This window comes from Lagenorhynchus albirostris, chromosome 1 (genome assembly GCF_949774975.1).
Source record: "Lagenorhynchus albirostris chromosome 1, mLagAlb1.1, whole genome shotgun sequence".
Classification (NCBI taxonomy): domain Eukaryota; kingdom Metazoa; phylum Chordata; class Mammalia; order Artiodactyla; family Delphinidae; genus Lagenorhynchus; species Lagenorhynchus albirostris.
In genome coordinates, this window is record NC_083095.1 from 123,380,522 (window position 1) to 123,397,361 (window position 16,840).

The window sequence follows — 16,840 nt, forward strand, 5'->3', positions numbered from 1 at the left end:
GCGAGCAAGTGAGCAAAGCTTCATCTGCGGCTCCCCATCGCTCGCATTACAGCCTGAACCATCCCCACCCCCACTCCCCTCCCCAACACTGGTCCCTAGAAAAACTTTCTTCCACGAAACCAGTCCCTGGTGCCAAAAAGGTTGGGGACAGCTGCCTTCAAGTACCAGTGGCTGCTGCCACCACCACTACACAGGGCATAAACTAGGAAAAACTTAACAAAAGACCAAACAAATAATAAAAATAATGCTCACTTTATTAAAACTTTGCAGAAGCTGAATGAGAGGGAAGAGGGAATGGTTTTTTCCACCTGAAGTTAAATGCTTTCTTTTCCTTGGGTTCTGCTGCCTGAGTTTTCCTGAGTCCCTGCTCCACACTCCCTAACCCCATCAATGCAGGTATCTTAGCGGCAAGGCTGTCTGGACACCAAACATACATTGTACAATTCATCCTTTATTTCTACTCTTCCTGCATCTCATCAGAAAATGGTGGAGATTTATAACAAAAGGGCACACAGGCCTACGGGGTTATGTGAGGCTAATCACATCAGATTCTGAGGTTTATGAGCTTAGAAACACTTTAGAGGAGTGCTGGCCCTCATACCCTGTTAACTCTGTAATGCATAACATATAAACAGTGCAAATGAAACAACAAAAAAGGGACAAATGTGTCAGCATCTTGTATCCAAGAGCTTCCAAGTACATGAAATCACTTCCAAAGTTGAGACGTCCTTTCCTGCTTATCCAGAGTTGGATACCGCCTAAAAAGTTTGGTGCTTGAGATTCACCTTCCGGTAGCAAATGCCTAGTTAATAAATTTGAACTTTGCAGTAAATGTCTTTCATCAATGTGAAAGAGTGTGTAGTGATTTGGGAGGCAACAAATTGGGGGCAAAGGCTCAAACTAAAAATGATATTTATTTAGCTTTTTGGAAATATAAATAACACAATAAATGGCAAAAAGGAAAACAAAATAAAACAAAAAACCTGACATGTTATATGACTGATCATCTCCAGGCACAACAGCATTTATTAATGAGTATAAAAAAATAAATTTTATTATTTTTATCTGCTTTTCCCCCAGCTTAAATTACATGTATATTTTTGGAAGCTTGAGTTCCTAAGAAAATTCCACAATTTCCACTATACCAGCTCCCACAATGTGACTGAGTGAGGTTAATCAAGGTCCCACTCCCATAAGGAAATTAATTTTTATCCTTGCAGATTCTGAACAACCAGACCTCTAGGAACTTAAAAAGCAGGTGCTTTCATTAGGATCCTTCTAATACGGGGAAAATGCAGCCATCATCCATTAAAACACAATCCAGTTTGGGTACAGGTACTCTTCAGGCTTTCCAAGTTCTCCACTTGACTACCAGACAAGGCCACCAGCTTTTCTGGCAGCCGAGCCTCTCCAGCTGCACCAAAAGTGGGATTCACAAAACTGAAGATAAAGCATTTCTGACCTTTCTTCCTGGAAGTTAGGAGGCTCTCTGGGTAAGAAAGGTAAGGAGGTTTTGCATCAAGCTTGCTTTAACAAGGAGTACTGGGGAAGGGACTGCTAAATCTACCCAGTGCACACCTGTGTCGAGGGTATGAGTGTATAGCGTATACTTATCCATCACCACACAAGAAAGATAAAAGTAAACTTATAAATCAATCTGGACCAAGCCCCTCAAAACAGAGGCGAATTTCATGAACCAAGGCCACTGCCTGTCGTAAAAACCTCAGTTCACCTAGGTCCTTTCCTGAGGAACCATATTAATCTCCTGATTCAAGAGGCACCTTGGCCAGGACAGAGGACAGAAGGAAAACGTAACTTCTGGGTAGGGCAATGCCACGTGGAGTTTAGAGGTTGTGATTTATACTACAGTACAAGAAGATGGCAGCGTCACTAATACTTAGAGCTGGAAAGAGCCTTGGCTGGACGACACTCCTGGAGCATCTTTACTAATGCAGCTTAATGGCGGTTGCCCAGATGTCGTTGCTGGGGAGCGGGGGAAGAACCCATCCTTGGGGAACGGAGTTGCCTTTGGGATGATCAGATGGCACCAGGTACTGATCCCAATCATGCCTTAATGAGAACATTACAGAACAACTGTTTATTTTTGTTTCATTCCAAGCACTATGTTAGCAACTAAATATTCTATTACAGGACTTTGCTTTCAAATGACTGATATGAGTCCATTAAAGAACTTGATTTCTAGAAATTATGCAAAAGACTATTTCTTGAATGTACATATATGTAAGTGGGAAAAAACGCCAAATAACTTATATTTTATGGATAACCAAATAATGAATATACAGTCGATCCTCATTATTTGCAGATTCTGTATTTGCAAATTTGGCTATTCACTAAAATTGATTTGTAACCCACAAATCATTACTCATGGTGCTTCCCTGGTTACTTGCCAACATGCACAGAGCAGTGAAAAATCTGAGTCACCAAAAGGCATGTTCCCAACTGTGGTGGAACGAGGTGACACTCTGCCTTCTTCTTTTCAGCTCCCCTACTGTCAACAAGTATCTTTTCTGTAGTCTGTTTAGTACCACATTCTTCAAATTTTTGTGCTATTGGCATTTTGCTGTTTAAAATGGCTCCCGAGTACAGTGCTGGAGTGCTATAGCTAGCATTAGAAGGCTGTGATATGCCTCATGGAGAACACATGTATGTTAAATAAACTACCTTCAGGCATGAGTTATAGTGCCATTAGCTATGAGTTCAATGTTGATGAATCAACAGTATGTATTAAATAAGTTGTCTTTAAAAGGAAAGACAAGGTTAGGTATTGATCAGTTGATGAAAATGTCGTGGCCAAAGGCTCACAGGAGCCTAGCTCTGTATTTCCTTCAGGAGCAGCAGTTCAGTATTCTCTAATTCAGCATTTGCAGTTTTACAGAATATAGCTGCTGTAAATAACGAGAACCCATTGTAATATATTTAAAGGCTAAAACTTGTATGTTAACCAGAAATACACTTTTCCCAGAACAGCGCTAAAGAGTACTGTTGGACCTTGGAAGGATCCTCAGAGAGCACTTAGTTCAGTGGTTTTTCAAATCAGGCTTTGAAGACACTTAGGCCCCAAGTAGATGCTTTGGGGAGTCTAGAAATAACGAAGTGCTTCCAGTCAATAACACATTTAAACTGCCTGTGGAACCCATTCATTCATTGTTATACAAACTGATTTTTCAAAAGATTACATTTGGGAGGGTACGACTGTTCACATTTGAAGGCCACAGTCTAGTCCATCATTTTCACCTTGTAGGTGAGGAAAGTGAGACTCAGAACTGAAAACTTTACCTAGCTCATTAGTAACTGCAGATTAAGGTGAGACTCCTTGTTCCTAGCTCTCTTGGCTTTGACCTGTAAGAACTCACAAGTCAGTGTGGGTCTTTGTTAACAGTCTCCACAGGTGAGTATACAGGGAGGGTTTCTTTTCCTTGGTCTGTTTAGCAGTAGAAGAGAATTAGGAAAAGGAAGTCAATGATTTAAGTCAACATAACAGCTATAGCATGGGATAATACAGAGGGCAAGTCACAACCTGAGTTTCAGTGTCTTCACCTGTTAAAATAGGGACATCTACTTCTCAAGAACTGATGAGGACTAAACAAGACGTGTGTGGCATGCTTCAAACTTGGAAACATTCTATAAACTCATAAGGAACTAAAAAAAAAAAAAAAAGATATAGTAATAGACCTCAACAACATAAGCACTTTGTCGACTGCTTCTTGCTACCTAAGGGAAGGAAAACATGGAGAATGCCCCTCTGACCTTATCTGGATGAGTGCTGGCAGGGAGTGCTCAGCCTGGAGGTAATACTGCCGGAAAGGCTGCAAGAGGTGAGCAAGTGGGAACTCATCTGAAAAAGAAAAGGCACAATACCATGTCATCATGCTTCATATGTACAGCATATTTCTCAAGGCAAAGTGACTTAGTCTATGATTATACAATATGATCAAATGTGTTTCATCTTTATCCTTGATTTCCAGGATATAGTTTAGAATTCAAATCCTAAAGGATCCTTCCAATTTGTCGCCTACCACCTCTTAGCTTAGGTGGAGATCATCCATGAGGAAAAGAGCTGTCAATCTAGTATTTTTCTTTTCTCCACTGGTTACAGAGGAACTTACCTGGATCCCCAAATAACTTGGACTCAATTTCACGCTTCTGTAGTAAAAATTTCTCTTTTTCTTTCCTCTGTTTCTTCTCTAATTCTCTTTTCCTCTCTTCCTCTTGTTCTCCTTCCAACATAACTCTGAGGGCTCTCTCTTCAGCTTCATATAATTCAGAGCGTTTTTTAATGAGTTTTCTCAGTCGCTGAAGGTGATGCTCAAAGGTCTCATCTGCTGAGGCTGGAGGACAGACCCCTGGGCAAAGAGATGCAAATGACATTTTAGATACAACTTTTTCTTATCCCCAAATCCATGTTCTAATGAACAGACTCAAAGTCCTACTAACAGTATGAATTTGGTTAGAGTTTACAAATTCCAACCAGCCTTCAAGTCTCAATTTGATCTTTTTGAGTTTTCAATTAATTTCACCCCTGACTTTCACTAACTCCTCTTTCTGTATCACACTACTTAACCTTTGATTTTGTTTATTTCTTAATGGGTTTGATCCTTCAGTTGGAGAATTCCTCTACTAAAGGGAGGAACTGTCTTTTACTTCTTCACTGTGAAATTCCTACAGCACAGACTCCTAGACCCAACTAAAAAACAAGTTTTCCTCTGACTGAGTCTGAACTTCTGAGAGCGCACACTTGGACAGTGAGGAAGAAATACACTTAACCAACCACAATAACCTCACAGTCTGCTGCTGAGGGCAGGGTGACCAAATGTTTCATTTGTCCAGTTTTAGCACTGAAAACCCAGTGTCCTGGGACAGATGTGATGGTTGGTCACCCTGATTTGGAGGTCTGACTCTTTTTTCCCTCAACCACGGCAGCTAAGTAGTTGCAGAATTCGCTCTCCTATCTTCATCTCCGAGGCTAACATTCCTTCAGATCATTTTGTCATGATTTCTTGGCTTGAACAAGTTTTCATCTACTCATTCCCACCTATGGAAACTCTACAACTCAAATCCATCTTCTACTAAGTTGCCAATTATTTTCCAAATACACACAAAATTCTTATGCACTGAGAAATTTAAGCTGTCACTTTGTTGTTTCATAATAATTTCATGGTTTTGTTTCATTTCTTTACCTAGACTAAGGATTGGCAAACCTTTTCCATAAGCGGCCAGACAGTGAATATTTTAGGCTTCTGGGTCATACAATCTCTGCTGCAAGTACTAAAATCTCTCAGTACAGCAAAAATACACAGACACGCCATCAGCCCCAAAGTGCCTCCAGACTCCTGAGAAGGTGTGGCCTGCTCCCATCTCGGTGTGCTGGCCTGCACCACCCGCGCTCATTCCCCTCAGCCTTTCATGGATCCCTCCTGACCACCATGACACTCTCCCTCTGAAACGCCCCCCCCCCACCAATCCTCTTCCAGACCCCCTGCAACGACATGATCTAGGTTCCCTCCACCTCTACCATTACTTCTCTAGTTCCTGCAGCTCCTAGATACCAATGCTTTCTCCTTTATTCCCCTTTAGCCACCCATACCTTAGGGCCTCGTGCAGTCTTTGGACCTTGGCATGATCAGAAAAAAGTTTCCACCTCTGAAGTCTTAAACCCAATTATTCTCTTCTCTGACTTTCTACCCAAAACTCTGTCAGCTTCACTAAAACCTCCAATCTAATATATCAGATTTCACCAAAACGTGTGGTCGCCCATTAAGCAAAACCCCAATAGACCTGTGCTCTGTGCCCACCTGCCAACTGCAGACTCATTTGGTTATGTGACCTAGTGCCAGTGTATAGTTACATCAGCTCAGCCCATAATGGCACCTCTCTACAGCCATACTCCCATGTGTCTCTGGTTGGCTCTCACTCATTCCTCACAACAATTATTTCAAACATTCACCTCCCTCCTAAAGCCTTACTTCTCTACTCTTAGCAAACCATCTAGCATTTTCCCTAGAGAAAAGAGGCTACCAGCCAGGAAATCCCTTAATTTTTTGCTGCTGACTTTACTCATCTGCATTACTACCCATCCTTGCCCTCTTCGTTTTCATTTCAGTGGAAAATGGGTCCTTCTCCACTTAAGTTAATTCCTCCATCTGGGATCTGAATCTCCCTACTTCCTGCAGGACCTCAAGCCATTAACTATCCCTCCTGCTTCTCTTCACAGGCAAACTTTTAATAAGCTGGACTCACTGTCTGCTTTTCTTATCTCCTCCTCTTTGATCTAGTCTAGTCTGGCCTCTACCCATACCACTCCACTGAAATGCACCCAGCACCAGTCACTAATAACCTGTTGGGTACTAATTCCCATGGATGTTTATTAATCTTTATATTACTTGATAATAATAATAATAAACACTTATACAGCATTTACTACATGCCAGGATTTTTTTTTTTTTTTTTTTTTTGCGGTACGCGGGCATCTCACTGCTGTGGTCTCTCGCGTTGCGGAGCACAGGCTCCGGACACGCAGGCTCAGCGGCCATGGCTCACGGGCCTAGCCGCTCCGCGGCATGTGGGATCTTCCCAGACCGGGGCACGAACCCATGTCCCCTGCATCGGCAGGCAGACTCTCAACCACTGCGCCACCAGGGAAGCCCGCCAGGACTGTCTTAAACACTTTATGCATGTTTACTAATTTAATCATTGCAACACCCCATGGATCGGTACCATCACTATTCTCTTCTTACAGGTGAGGAAAAACCAAGGCACAGAGAAGTTTAAGTAACCTGCCCAATATTATGCAATCTCTCTGAGCATTTGCCACTTTCCAGAAAAAGTAAGGGGCCTACACTTTCCTCCTATCTCTGACCTCTCTTGATCTCTTTTGTGGCCTCCTCCTTACCCATCTTGATTTTGACATTCCCTAGGATTTTGTCTTTGGGCCTCATCTCACACCGCACAATCTCCTCAAGGTCATCCTACTTACAGCAACATGCTGATAAACTCTTATCCAGGATGTACCACAGGCACCACAAACATAACAGGTCCCAAACTGAACTCATCAGCCCCAAGCCTGTTCCCCCTCTTGTTTTCCTGGTCAATTAGAATGGTATCATCACTCATTCAATAGATCAAGCTAGAACCTGAAAGTCATTTTTTTCCTTCAGCTCCCACATGCTGAGTTCCCCCAAGTTATTTACTTATATGTGTACACACACACACACACACACTCTACTCACATCTCTTAAATCTGTTTACTTTTCTCCAGCTCACTATCTGACTCTTAGTTCACACTCCCATATTATCCCTGCTCAGACTGCAACAGCCCTATCAGTCTCTCTTTTTTCCTCCCTCCTAGAAGCCCCAAACCTTTCTCTACTCTGCCAGCACTGATCTTTGTCATCTCTGCTTAAAAGCTTCCAATGGTTCCACTCAGCTTTAAGCATAGGTGAGAAGTCTAGCCTAGCAAATAAGACACTTTGAGACGTGGCCCTGCTTACATAACCAGCTTCATTTTCTCAGCACAGTGAGAGAACTTAAAAAGTTGCTCTTTTTCTTTTAAAGTATCCAACAAAACCAGTTACTAGATACTAAACCATTTTACATTCAAGTCAGTTAACTCCAGAGCCTGCTTATTTTAGATTTTAATTTCTCCTAAAATTTCTTCCTTCTTTCAGACCAAAGTGAGGCAGACTAATAGAAATTGTGTTGTACAATAAATTCACTTGGCATAAGTTTACTGAACACTCAGCTCACGGAGGACATGAAGTAGGGGAATATGAAATAGTAGCCCTCAGGTTTTGCATTATTATAATTAAGAGATAGAGGTAGACACAGTAGATGCAACCTCCTTCTGATTCATGAATGCTTTGTGGGGTCATCTGATTCTGAGACCTGAATCTGAATCAGCCAGTCTGGAGGCTGGCATGTATAAGTTAATCATTTAGCTAGTGAATGAGCCTGACTGAATGCACATGTCCCAGTGACATTTTATTAAGGATCTGAGCTGCAGTTTTCAATTATATTTTAAACCACACAGGGCAGATCATTTGCTATTGTGGTACTTGCTAATTTGTGTACTCTCAAATATCCCTGGTGAATGTCAATGGCCTACAGCCTACTAAATAAGGCAGCATGTTGTTCAAGCCAGGTGCAAATGAGAAGGAGCAGTAGGTCACCTCAGTCCAGATCGGGGAAGGATGGAATTTACTGTATTTACTTTTGAAGGATAATGAGAGCTAAAAATGGCAAAGATGGTACTGAAGGCCCTCCAGACAAACAGACTGGCAAGAGCAAGGATCTAGGCAGGCAGGAAAGCACAACTGGGGAACTTCTAGAAAACCAGTGCTCCCTCTAGAGGCAAGAGGAGACCACTGAGGTTCTCTGGGTCCAAAAGTGACATGCAGGTAAGCCAGGGACACCCATGCAGTCTGCAGGGCACTCCCTGCCCCGTCCAACCATTCACACCTCTACAAATATCAATGTTTCAGGTTTGAAATGTATATGAAGGAGCATGCTAAGTTTTCGACACCTTCTGAAGCACCAAGTAAAGATAGAATAGCTTTCACCTTGGTATATGGGCTTGATCAGCCACGCCAACCTCACTCAGAAAAGTGTGGCCAGGAATGCCTGGGATGGCAATGATGAGTCAAGAGGAAGACAGTGCAGGACTTCCCTGGTGGCACATTGGTTAAGAATCCGCCTGCCAATGCAGGCGCCATGGGTTCGATCCCTGGTCCAGGAAGATCCCACATGCCTCAGAGCAACTAAGACCGTGCGCCACAACTACTGAGCCTGCGAGCCACAACTACTGAGCCTGTGAGCCACAACTACTGAGCCCACGTGCCACAATTACTGAAGCCTGTGAGCCTAGAGCCGGTGCTCTACCACAATAGAAGCCAGTGCAATGGGAAGTCCATGCACTGCAACAAAGAGTAGCCCCGCTCACCACAACTAGAGAAAGCCCATGTGCAGTAACACAGCCAAAAATAAATAAATTAATTTTTTTATAAAAGTAAAAAAAAGAGGAAGACAGTGCGGTGGGTTCCCACATCCTTTTCAATCTTGGCTACCAGGGATAAATACCTTCTGAGGCTTTCTACTTCCAAAGTTCTGAAGTACTGCTGATAAGCTTAGTTACCCTACTTGGTGAAAATAATGAAGTATCAAGCATTTTTCCTTCAACAATTTTGGGGAGGAGGGGGCTAGGGTAAAGAATGGAAAGAAATGCAAAGCCATGGTTACCTTTCCTTGCTGCAGCCTCTTTCCTGAGTTTCCTCAATTTCTCCAAGGCCCGAAGAATGTCCACCATTCTTTTGGTGTCTGCTTGTTTTTTCCTCACTTCAGATAGGACACCATCAGCAGCAGCTTTAAGTTCCTGCTCCTGGATGAGAAAGAGAGCCCATGAGACCCAGTATGGAACCTTACGAGTAACAACCTTACAGCAGAGAAAATCTGCCTGGCCGTGAGATTTCAGAGGATCAGACAGTCCCAAGGTTAAGAAAGACTCTACTGGATCTACATCCCAATTTCCTGAGCCATGCACAACTCCTCTCTACATTGGTCCAGCCAAGGGATTATCTTCTCTGCAGCTTCCACGTGGGCTCTTGCCTTTGTTTCTTCCTCAGAGTTTCTCAAAGTGTGGTTCAAGGAACATCTGCCTCCAACTTACCTTGTTAACTTGGGGCTCTCTTATTAAAAATGCAGACTCCTGGATCCAAAGATTCAGACTAGCAGGGAAGATAAAGAATGGGGTTGGAAAGGCCTAGGACTCTACAATGTTCTCAGTGATAACCTAAGCACAGTTTGTGCCCCGATGCTCTAAAGTCTCAAGGATCTCTTTGATATGACAGCCTTTTAAACATCTGAAGACTCCATCTTTCTCTTAAGTTGGTTCACATGTAAGCTAAATAACCCTGGTTCCTCAAGTCACTACTCACAGGACTCTGTCTCCAGTACCCTCACAGTGTGTGGTAGGGAGGATCCTTTTGCCTAAAAGCTCTCTTTCCCATCTGTCAAATAAGCACTATAGTTTCACCATTACAGACACACCATGCTGTTTCACTCTTTTGTTTCTGGAACTGCACATGCTGCTTTCACTTAGCTTTGACATTTCCTACAAGACTCAGCTGAGATGTCACCATATCATCTGGGAAGCCTTCCTTGATACCTTCCCCCAGTGGATTAGATATTCCTTCTCTGGGCTTTTATAGCACCTACAGTTGAAATCCTAACACACACCATGCTATACAGACATGATCCCCCATTGTGCTCTAAGCCCCTCAAGGACAAACACTATGTCTTATTCACCCCTACTTCCAGCACTCAGCAGTGGGCCTGCCATAATGGGCCCACATTAAATGTCTGGTGAACTTACTCATATTCCCTTAGGTTAAGGCATTGCCTCCAAGTACTCTCCTTTAAAGCGCTGATATATTCCTGGAGGTGTGAAGACAAAGCTTGCCATCAATATACTTTAGAGGGGAGTTGGATCAGACTCCAGGGCTGTAGCAGACTCAAGGAGGACACAAGCCTGTACCCGCTGGTTGTGGAGAGTGGAGGGAGAGGGGAAGTCCCTAGAGGCATTCAAAAGTAATGAGAATGCCTTAACTATTTGACTGATTTCCAGTTTCACCCTGGCCCTCTACTTAAGTTAAAACTTGAGATCAGTAGGCTTTGGAATCGAGCAATCTGGGCTCAAATCAGGAGTGAAACTGCCACAAACCGGTTGTGTGACTGTTGGCAAGTTAACCTCTCTATGCCTCAATTTCCTAATCTGTAAAATTGGAATAATACTGCCTACCTCTCAGACTGTTACAAGGTTTTGAGTAAGTGCTCAAAAATACCATCGTTGAACTTGGGATATTGTTGAACTTGTAAATAAAGGAATCCTGGGAAAATCATCACTAGTGCCCCATCAGCCAATTAGGGTATATGTTCCTTGAGAAAATGCCCCAAGTTCTCTTTTTTTGTATTCTTAAAATCACCTAGAGCAGGACAAGACGCAAGGACCCAGATTCTTGTTCGTCGTGAATGTTACTAAATGGACAGAACGCTGGAGCAGAAAACAGATCTGTCATCCCTGCAAAACCACTATGCAATCCTATACTTTGTATTTATGGGACTTTGCAGCGCACCTAGAGCATTTGTGTTATTTACTGTACACCATTAACACGCAACCAATACGGAAATATGAGGTCGGAAAGGCAAACTATCTCTTTATTTTACGGATGAGGAAAAAGAGGCTTAGCCCTGAGGAATGACAGTGCAAAGCCTCAAGCCCCATCGGGTGTCAAACACCACTACCCCTGCTCCCGTGTGCATCCGCTGCTCTTACCCGCTTCTTCTCCTCCACCTCCTGCACGCACTTGACCCTCCAGCGGTCAATCTCCTGCTCGCGCTCCGCTGCCCGCGTGGCCTCCGCCTCCAGCTCGGCCTCGCGTTCCCGGGCCCTCTCGCGAAGCCGCAGCCGGCGGCGCCGGACCCTCTCCAGCCTGCGCCGCGCCTCGCCCACATAGGCTGCCTGGGTCAGGAGCTGAAGTCGCTCGGCCAGCTCGGCGCGCAGCGGCTGTGCCTCCGCATGCAGCTGTGCCCAGGCCACGCCGTCAGCCTCGGCCTCGCGCAGCGCATGGCCCAGGTCGCGCAGCCGCCGCACCAGGCGCAGGGACCCGCGCAACCGAGCCCGAACCTCGCCCAGGTTGGGGCCGGCGGGCGCGCGCGGGGGCACCGGGCAGCCGGCCCGCCGCGGGGTTCCGAACACCGCCTCTAGCCACTGCCGGTCGCGCAGGCGCTGCAGGGCCGCGTCCCCAAGCACGTCGGACGGCGGCGGTGCTTCAGGCCAGCGCGGGCTCCAGGGCGGCCCCGGGCCTGGAGGCGGCGGCCGCGGGCGCTCACCGGCGTCGTTCCCTAGGAAGGGCCGGCACTGGGGCGGCGGGGGAGGGAGCGGCGGTGGCGGCACCTGGTAGAAGGAGCCGCCGCCTCCGCCCCCGCCCCCACCCCCGCGGGAGGCTTCCCCGGGGGCCCGGGGCTGCAGAGCCAGCGGGGGCTGGAGAAAGGGGGCGGAGGCCCCCGGAAAAGGACCAGGCCGCTGGGGAAGAGGCGGTGGGAAAGCCGGAGAGGGTAGCGGCGGTGGCGGACAGCCGAAGGGAGCGGGAGCCGGCGGCTGCGGGAGCGGCGGGCCCGGGCGACCCGGGGTGAAGAAGGGAGGCAGAGCCATGGCCACGGAGGGATTCTGAGAAGTGACAGGAATCTGAGTGGTTCCCAGCGAAAGTGTCTTCCGGGAGGAAGTGACGTATACCGCGCGCGACATAAGTGTGAAGCACCCGAACCAGGGAGCCCGGCGCATGGATGGGCGTTCATTCAACCCTTCAATTCAAAAATACTGTCCTTACTGAGCATTCTAGGTGAGGAGCTAGCCCCTTTGCAGTGCGACTAACAGATACAGTTCCTCTCCTCGTAGAACTACCTATCTAGTAAAGAAAACACATTAATCAAGTAATCCTGCAATCAAATGCAAAAGGGCAGCGGCGAATGTAAGTACTACGAGGAAAAAAGGGCAAGAAGAGCTTATAGGAAAATTAAATTTAAAGAGGTTGGGGAAGGTTGTCCTAAGGCTTTGAGACTCCATCTGAGGTCTGAAGGGTAATTATGAGTTAAATCGTAGAAATAGAAGAGAAAGAAGAGAGGGACGCACAGTCCGAATGGGAACAGCATTTACAAAAGCCCCCTAGTAGACTAGGAGTAGGTCTGGTGCGGGAACTGAAAGAATGCCAGTGTGGATGGAGCACAGAAAGCCTGAAGGGATCCTGGGAGGTGGACAAGATCGTAGCGTCCAGGATCTCATATCTTAAGAACAGTGGGAAACCACTGGAGGGTTTTAAGCAGGAGGGACAGGGAAGGCCATTCACTCCACATGATTAGATTTTAAAAATTAAACTCTGAGATAATTGTAGCTTCATATGCAGTTGTAATAAATAGTACCGCAAAATTCCGGGTACTTTTTACTCAGTTTCTCTTGCAAAACTGTATTACAGTATCACAACCGGGATGTTGACATTGATGGTCAAGATACAGAACATTTCCATACTACCAGGATCCCTCATTTGCCCCTTTATAGCCATACCCACTTCCCTTCCTTAACCTCTGGCAACCACTAATCCTCCATTTCTATAACTGTTGTCCTTTCTAGAATGTTATATAAATGGAATCATACAGTACATAACCTTTTGGGATTTACTCTTCTCACTCAGCCTAATCCTCTAGAGATACATCCAGGTTCTTGCATCAGTGTTCCTTTTTTTTTTTTTTTTTTTTTTTGCGGTACGCGGGCCTCTCACTGTTGTGGCCTCTCCCGCTGCGAAGCACAGGCTCCGGACGCGCAGGCTTAGCGGCCATGGCTGACGGGGCAAGCCGCTCCGCGTCATGTGGGATCTTCCCGGACCGGGGCACGAACCCGTGTCCCCTGCATCGGCAGGCAGACTCTTAACCACTGCGCCACCAGGGAAGCCCCCAGTGTTCCTTTTTATTGCAATAAAGGTGTGCAAAAAAAATATGTGGATAAAACGAAACCACACTTTGTGTAATCATTCACCTGCTGAAGAATATTTGGGTTCTTTCCATTTGGGGGCTATCATGAATAAAGCTACTATAAACATTTGTATACAGGTATTTATGTGAACACAGACCATCATTTCTCTGGAGTAAATGCCCAGGAGTGCAATTGCTAGGTCATACACCAGTTACATGTTTAGTTTTTAAAGAAACTGCCACATTGTTTTCCAAAGTGGCTGTACCATTTTATATTCCCACCAGCGATATATGAATCATCCATTTGGCCTGCACTCTCATCAGCATTTTGTGTATTTACTATTTTTTATTTTAGACAACCTGATAGATATGTGGTGATATTTCATTGTTTTAATTTGCACTTCTTTAATGGCTAATTATGTTGAATATCTTTTCATATGCTTATCTGCCATCTGTATACCCTCTTCACTGAAATGTCTGATCATGTCTTTTGCCCATTTTCTAACTGGATTTTTTGGGTTTTTTACTGCTGAAATTTGAGTTATGTATTCTAGATATTAGTCCTTTGTATGTGGTTTGCAAATATTTTTCCCCCATTTTATAGCTTGTCCTTTCATCCTAACATGTTTGTTTTGTTTTTTCAGAGCAAAAGTTCTTAATTTTGATGAAGTCCAACTTAGCAGTTTTTCCTCTTATGGATCATGATTTTGGAGTCAAGCCTAAGAACTCTTAGCCCTAGATCCTGAAAACTTTTCTCCTGTGCTTTTTCTGAAAGTTTTCTAGGTTTACATTTAAGTCTGTGATCCATTTTGAGTTGATTTCTGTATAAGGTATTGAGACTTAGTTTCAGCCCCCACTCCCACCCCACCCCTTTGGATGTCCAATTGCTCCAGTATCACATGATGAGAGCTTTACTTTTCAAAGCTGTAAAGTGATGGATGATCCCTTGGTTAAGAGTCCAGCTCTGTACCATGAGAAGAACCAACATGAGCCTGACCTCACTTCCCAAGGGACCACTAATATTTCTCAGAAACTTTGTAATATTCTACATATTTATTTGTATTTTATGTATTCAGTAATTAGGTAATACTGTACATAATATTTAAAGGCTTCAGTTTTCATCTTAAAATTTATTAGGTAAGGTATGGATATACCTTTTTATTTTCTAGATGTATACTGTTGTCAATACCATTTATTAAATATTCTTTTCCTAATTTGAAATATCACCTTTCCCAATACTAAATTCCCATATATATTTGGGATCTATTTCTGTACTTTACATTCTTTTCCATTGGTCTGTTCATGCACTGGTACACACTTAAATATTTAAAGGTTTATAATATATATATATATTTTTTTTTTTTTTTTTTTTTTTTTTTTGCGGTACGCGGGCCTCTCACTGTTGTGGCCTCTCCCGTTGTGGAGCACAGGCTCCGGACGCGCAGGCTCAGCGGCCATGGCTCACAGGCCCAGCCACTCCACGGCATGTGGGATCTTCCCGGACCGGGGCACGAACCCGTGTCCCCTGCATCGGCAGGCAGACTCTCAACCACTGCGCCACCAGGGAAGCCCAGTTTATAATATTTTAAAAATAGAAGATGCAGTCCTTCCTCATTCTTCAGTTGCTGGTTAGGTGGAGAGGCTCTGGAACCAGTCTACCTGGGGTTAAATCCTGGCTGTTACTTACTAGTTGTGTGACCTTGGGAAAGCTACTTAAACACTCTGGGCTTAAGTTTCTTCATCTAGAAGGGTTGATAAGAGTATGTACCTCATAGAGTTGTTGCATTAAATGAACAGAGTGACACAGAGTAAGCATTATGAGTGTGCATTATCATTTTGCTTGTTTACCATTCTTATTTTTTTGTGTGAACTTTAGAATCCATTTGCCTAGTTTCATTTTAAAACTTATTGGCATTTTATTGGAATATTAAATTTATAAATTAACATAGGGATAACAGACATCTTTATAATATTGTTTTCCCATTGAGGAACATGGGATACCACTTTTCATCAGATTTGCAAAAATACCTACCCATCCACTCTTCCACTTACATGGCTATCATCTTAGTCCAATCCATCATCTTTTCTAGTAGGCTTATTATAATAGCCCCAAGTGCCCCTGATTTAGTCCTTGGTCCTCTGTAGTGTGTTCTCTTATACCACAACCAGAGTGGTCTTTTAAAACTTACATCTGATTATGTCATTTCTCCATGCAAAACCTTCTGGCAACTTCTCATCTCACTCAGAATCAAAGGCTGGAAGGGAACTGGAAACAGCAAGATCAACTTGTAGTTTACTGTGGAGGGGATGTGGGTTCAAGAGTTATGTTTTGTACGTTGATAAGAATTTATCTGATAGATATATACACACTACTATATGTAAAACAGAAAACTAATAAGGACCTACCGTATAGCACAGGGAACTCTACTCAATACTCTATAATGGCCTATATGGGAAAAGAATCTAAAAAAAGAGTGGATATATTTATAACTGATTCACTTTGCTGTACACCTGAAACTAGCACAACATTGTAAATCAACTATATTCCAGTTAAAAAAAAACTGACCCAAAAGATGGTAGGAGATAAAGGGCAAGTGCTGGAGAAATGTCCACAAGTAGGCCTCTAGTCATGTTTCCCTCCATTTATCTCAGCACCTTCCCTTCCCAACAATCTAAAACACATATCTAGTGATGTCCAATTCTCATGCTTAAAACCCTTTTAATAGCTCTCCACTACTTTCTGCATAAAATTACAACTTAATCTGGCATACAAGATATTCTATAATTTTTAAAAAATGTACGGAGCACCAAATATATGAAGCACCATGTTAAGTGCTGGTTATAGTTAACGAAACAGGCATGATCTTCATGCTAGTGGACTGAACGGTGTAGTTGGAAAGACAAGTGCAAAATAAGCTTGGGGGTTTGCTATAGAACAGGAAATACTAGGCATTGTTTAGATGCTTCTGGGAATGTTTCAGAAGGAAGGAGACCAATAATGTAGTAGAGATACTAACAAAAGAACCGGAGGCCTTAAGAAATGAGAGGGGATGATGGGATCCCCTCATAATAACATGGAGTGACTGAGTTTTGATAAAAGGAATCCTTCAGCTGTAACTGGAGAGAAAGGTTGGGTGCTGAAGCAGATACATTTATAACTTTGATGGTGGGAAGATGAGTTCCATCTTTTGATGGTTCCTCAATGAAAGGCAAAGTCTTCAGTAAGATGGAGAGGGGAGAAAATACATTAAATCGTCTTCTCAGAGTAGTAACATGAAGTTGTACTGGTTACCTATTTCTCAACTCC

General features: G+C 43.9%; 1 protein-coding gene across 1 annotated transcript; it reads right to left on the reverse strand.

The window, feature by feature from the left end:
• Positions 1-895: 895 nt before the first annotated feature.
• Positions 896-12,259, reverse strand: PDCD7 (programmed cell death 7). The gene is made up of 5 exons (XM_060152006.1): positions 11,345-12,259; positions 9,253-9,391; positions 4,128-4,364; positions 3,769-3,856; positions 896-2,070 (listed from the first exon to the last, which is right to left on the reverse strand). The coding sequence occupies exons 1-5, from the start codon at positions 12,221-12,223 to the stop codon at positions 1,947-1,949; spliced, it is 1,467 nt and encodes a 488-aa protein (XP_060007989.1). The 5' UTR covers positions 12,224-12,259; the 3' UTR covers positions 896-1,946.
• Between the last annotated feature and the right edge of the window lie 4,581 nt (positions 12,260-16,840).

What these genes read in the sequence shown, in the direction of transcription:
- PDCD7 (XM_060152006.1), bottom strand. Translation starts at nt 12,223, where the DNA reads ATGGCTCTGCCTCCCTTCTTCACCCCGGGTCGCCCGGGCCCGCCGCTC. An exon ending in AGGTGGAGGAGAAGAAGCGG is followed by an intron (nt 9,392 to 11,344) that starts GTAAGAGCAGCG and finishes TTTCTCATCCAG; the next exon opens with GAGCAGGAACTTAAAGCTGC. An exon ending in AGAGGCTGCAGCAAGGAAAG is followed by an intron (nt 4,365 to 9,252) that starts GTAACCATGGCT and finishes CTCTTTGCCCAG; the next exon opens with GGGTCTGTCCTCCAGCCTCA.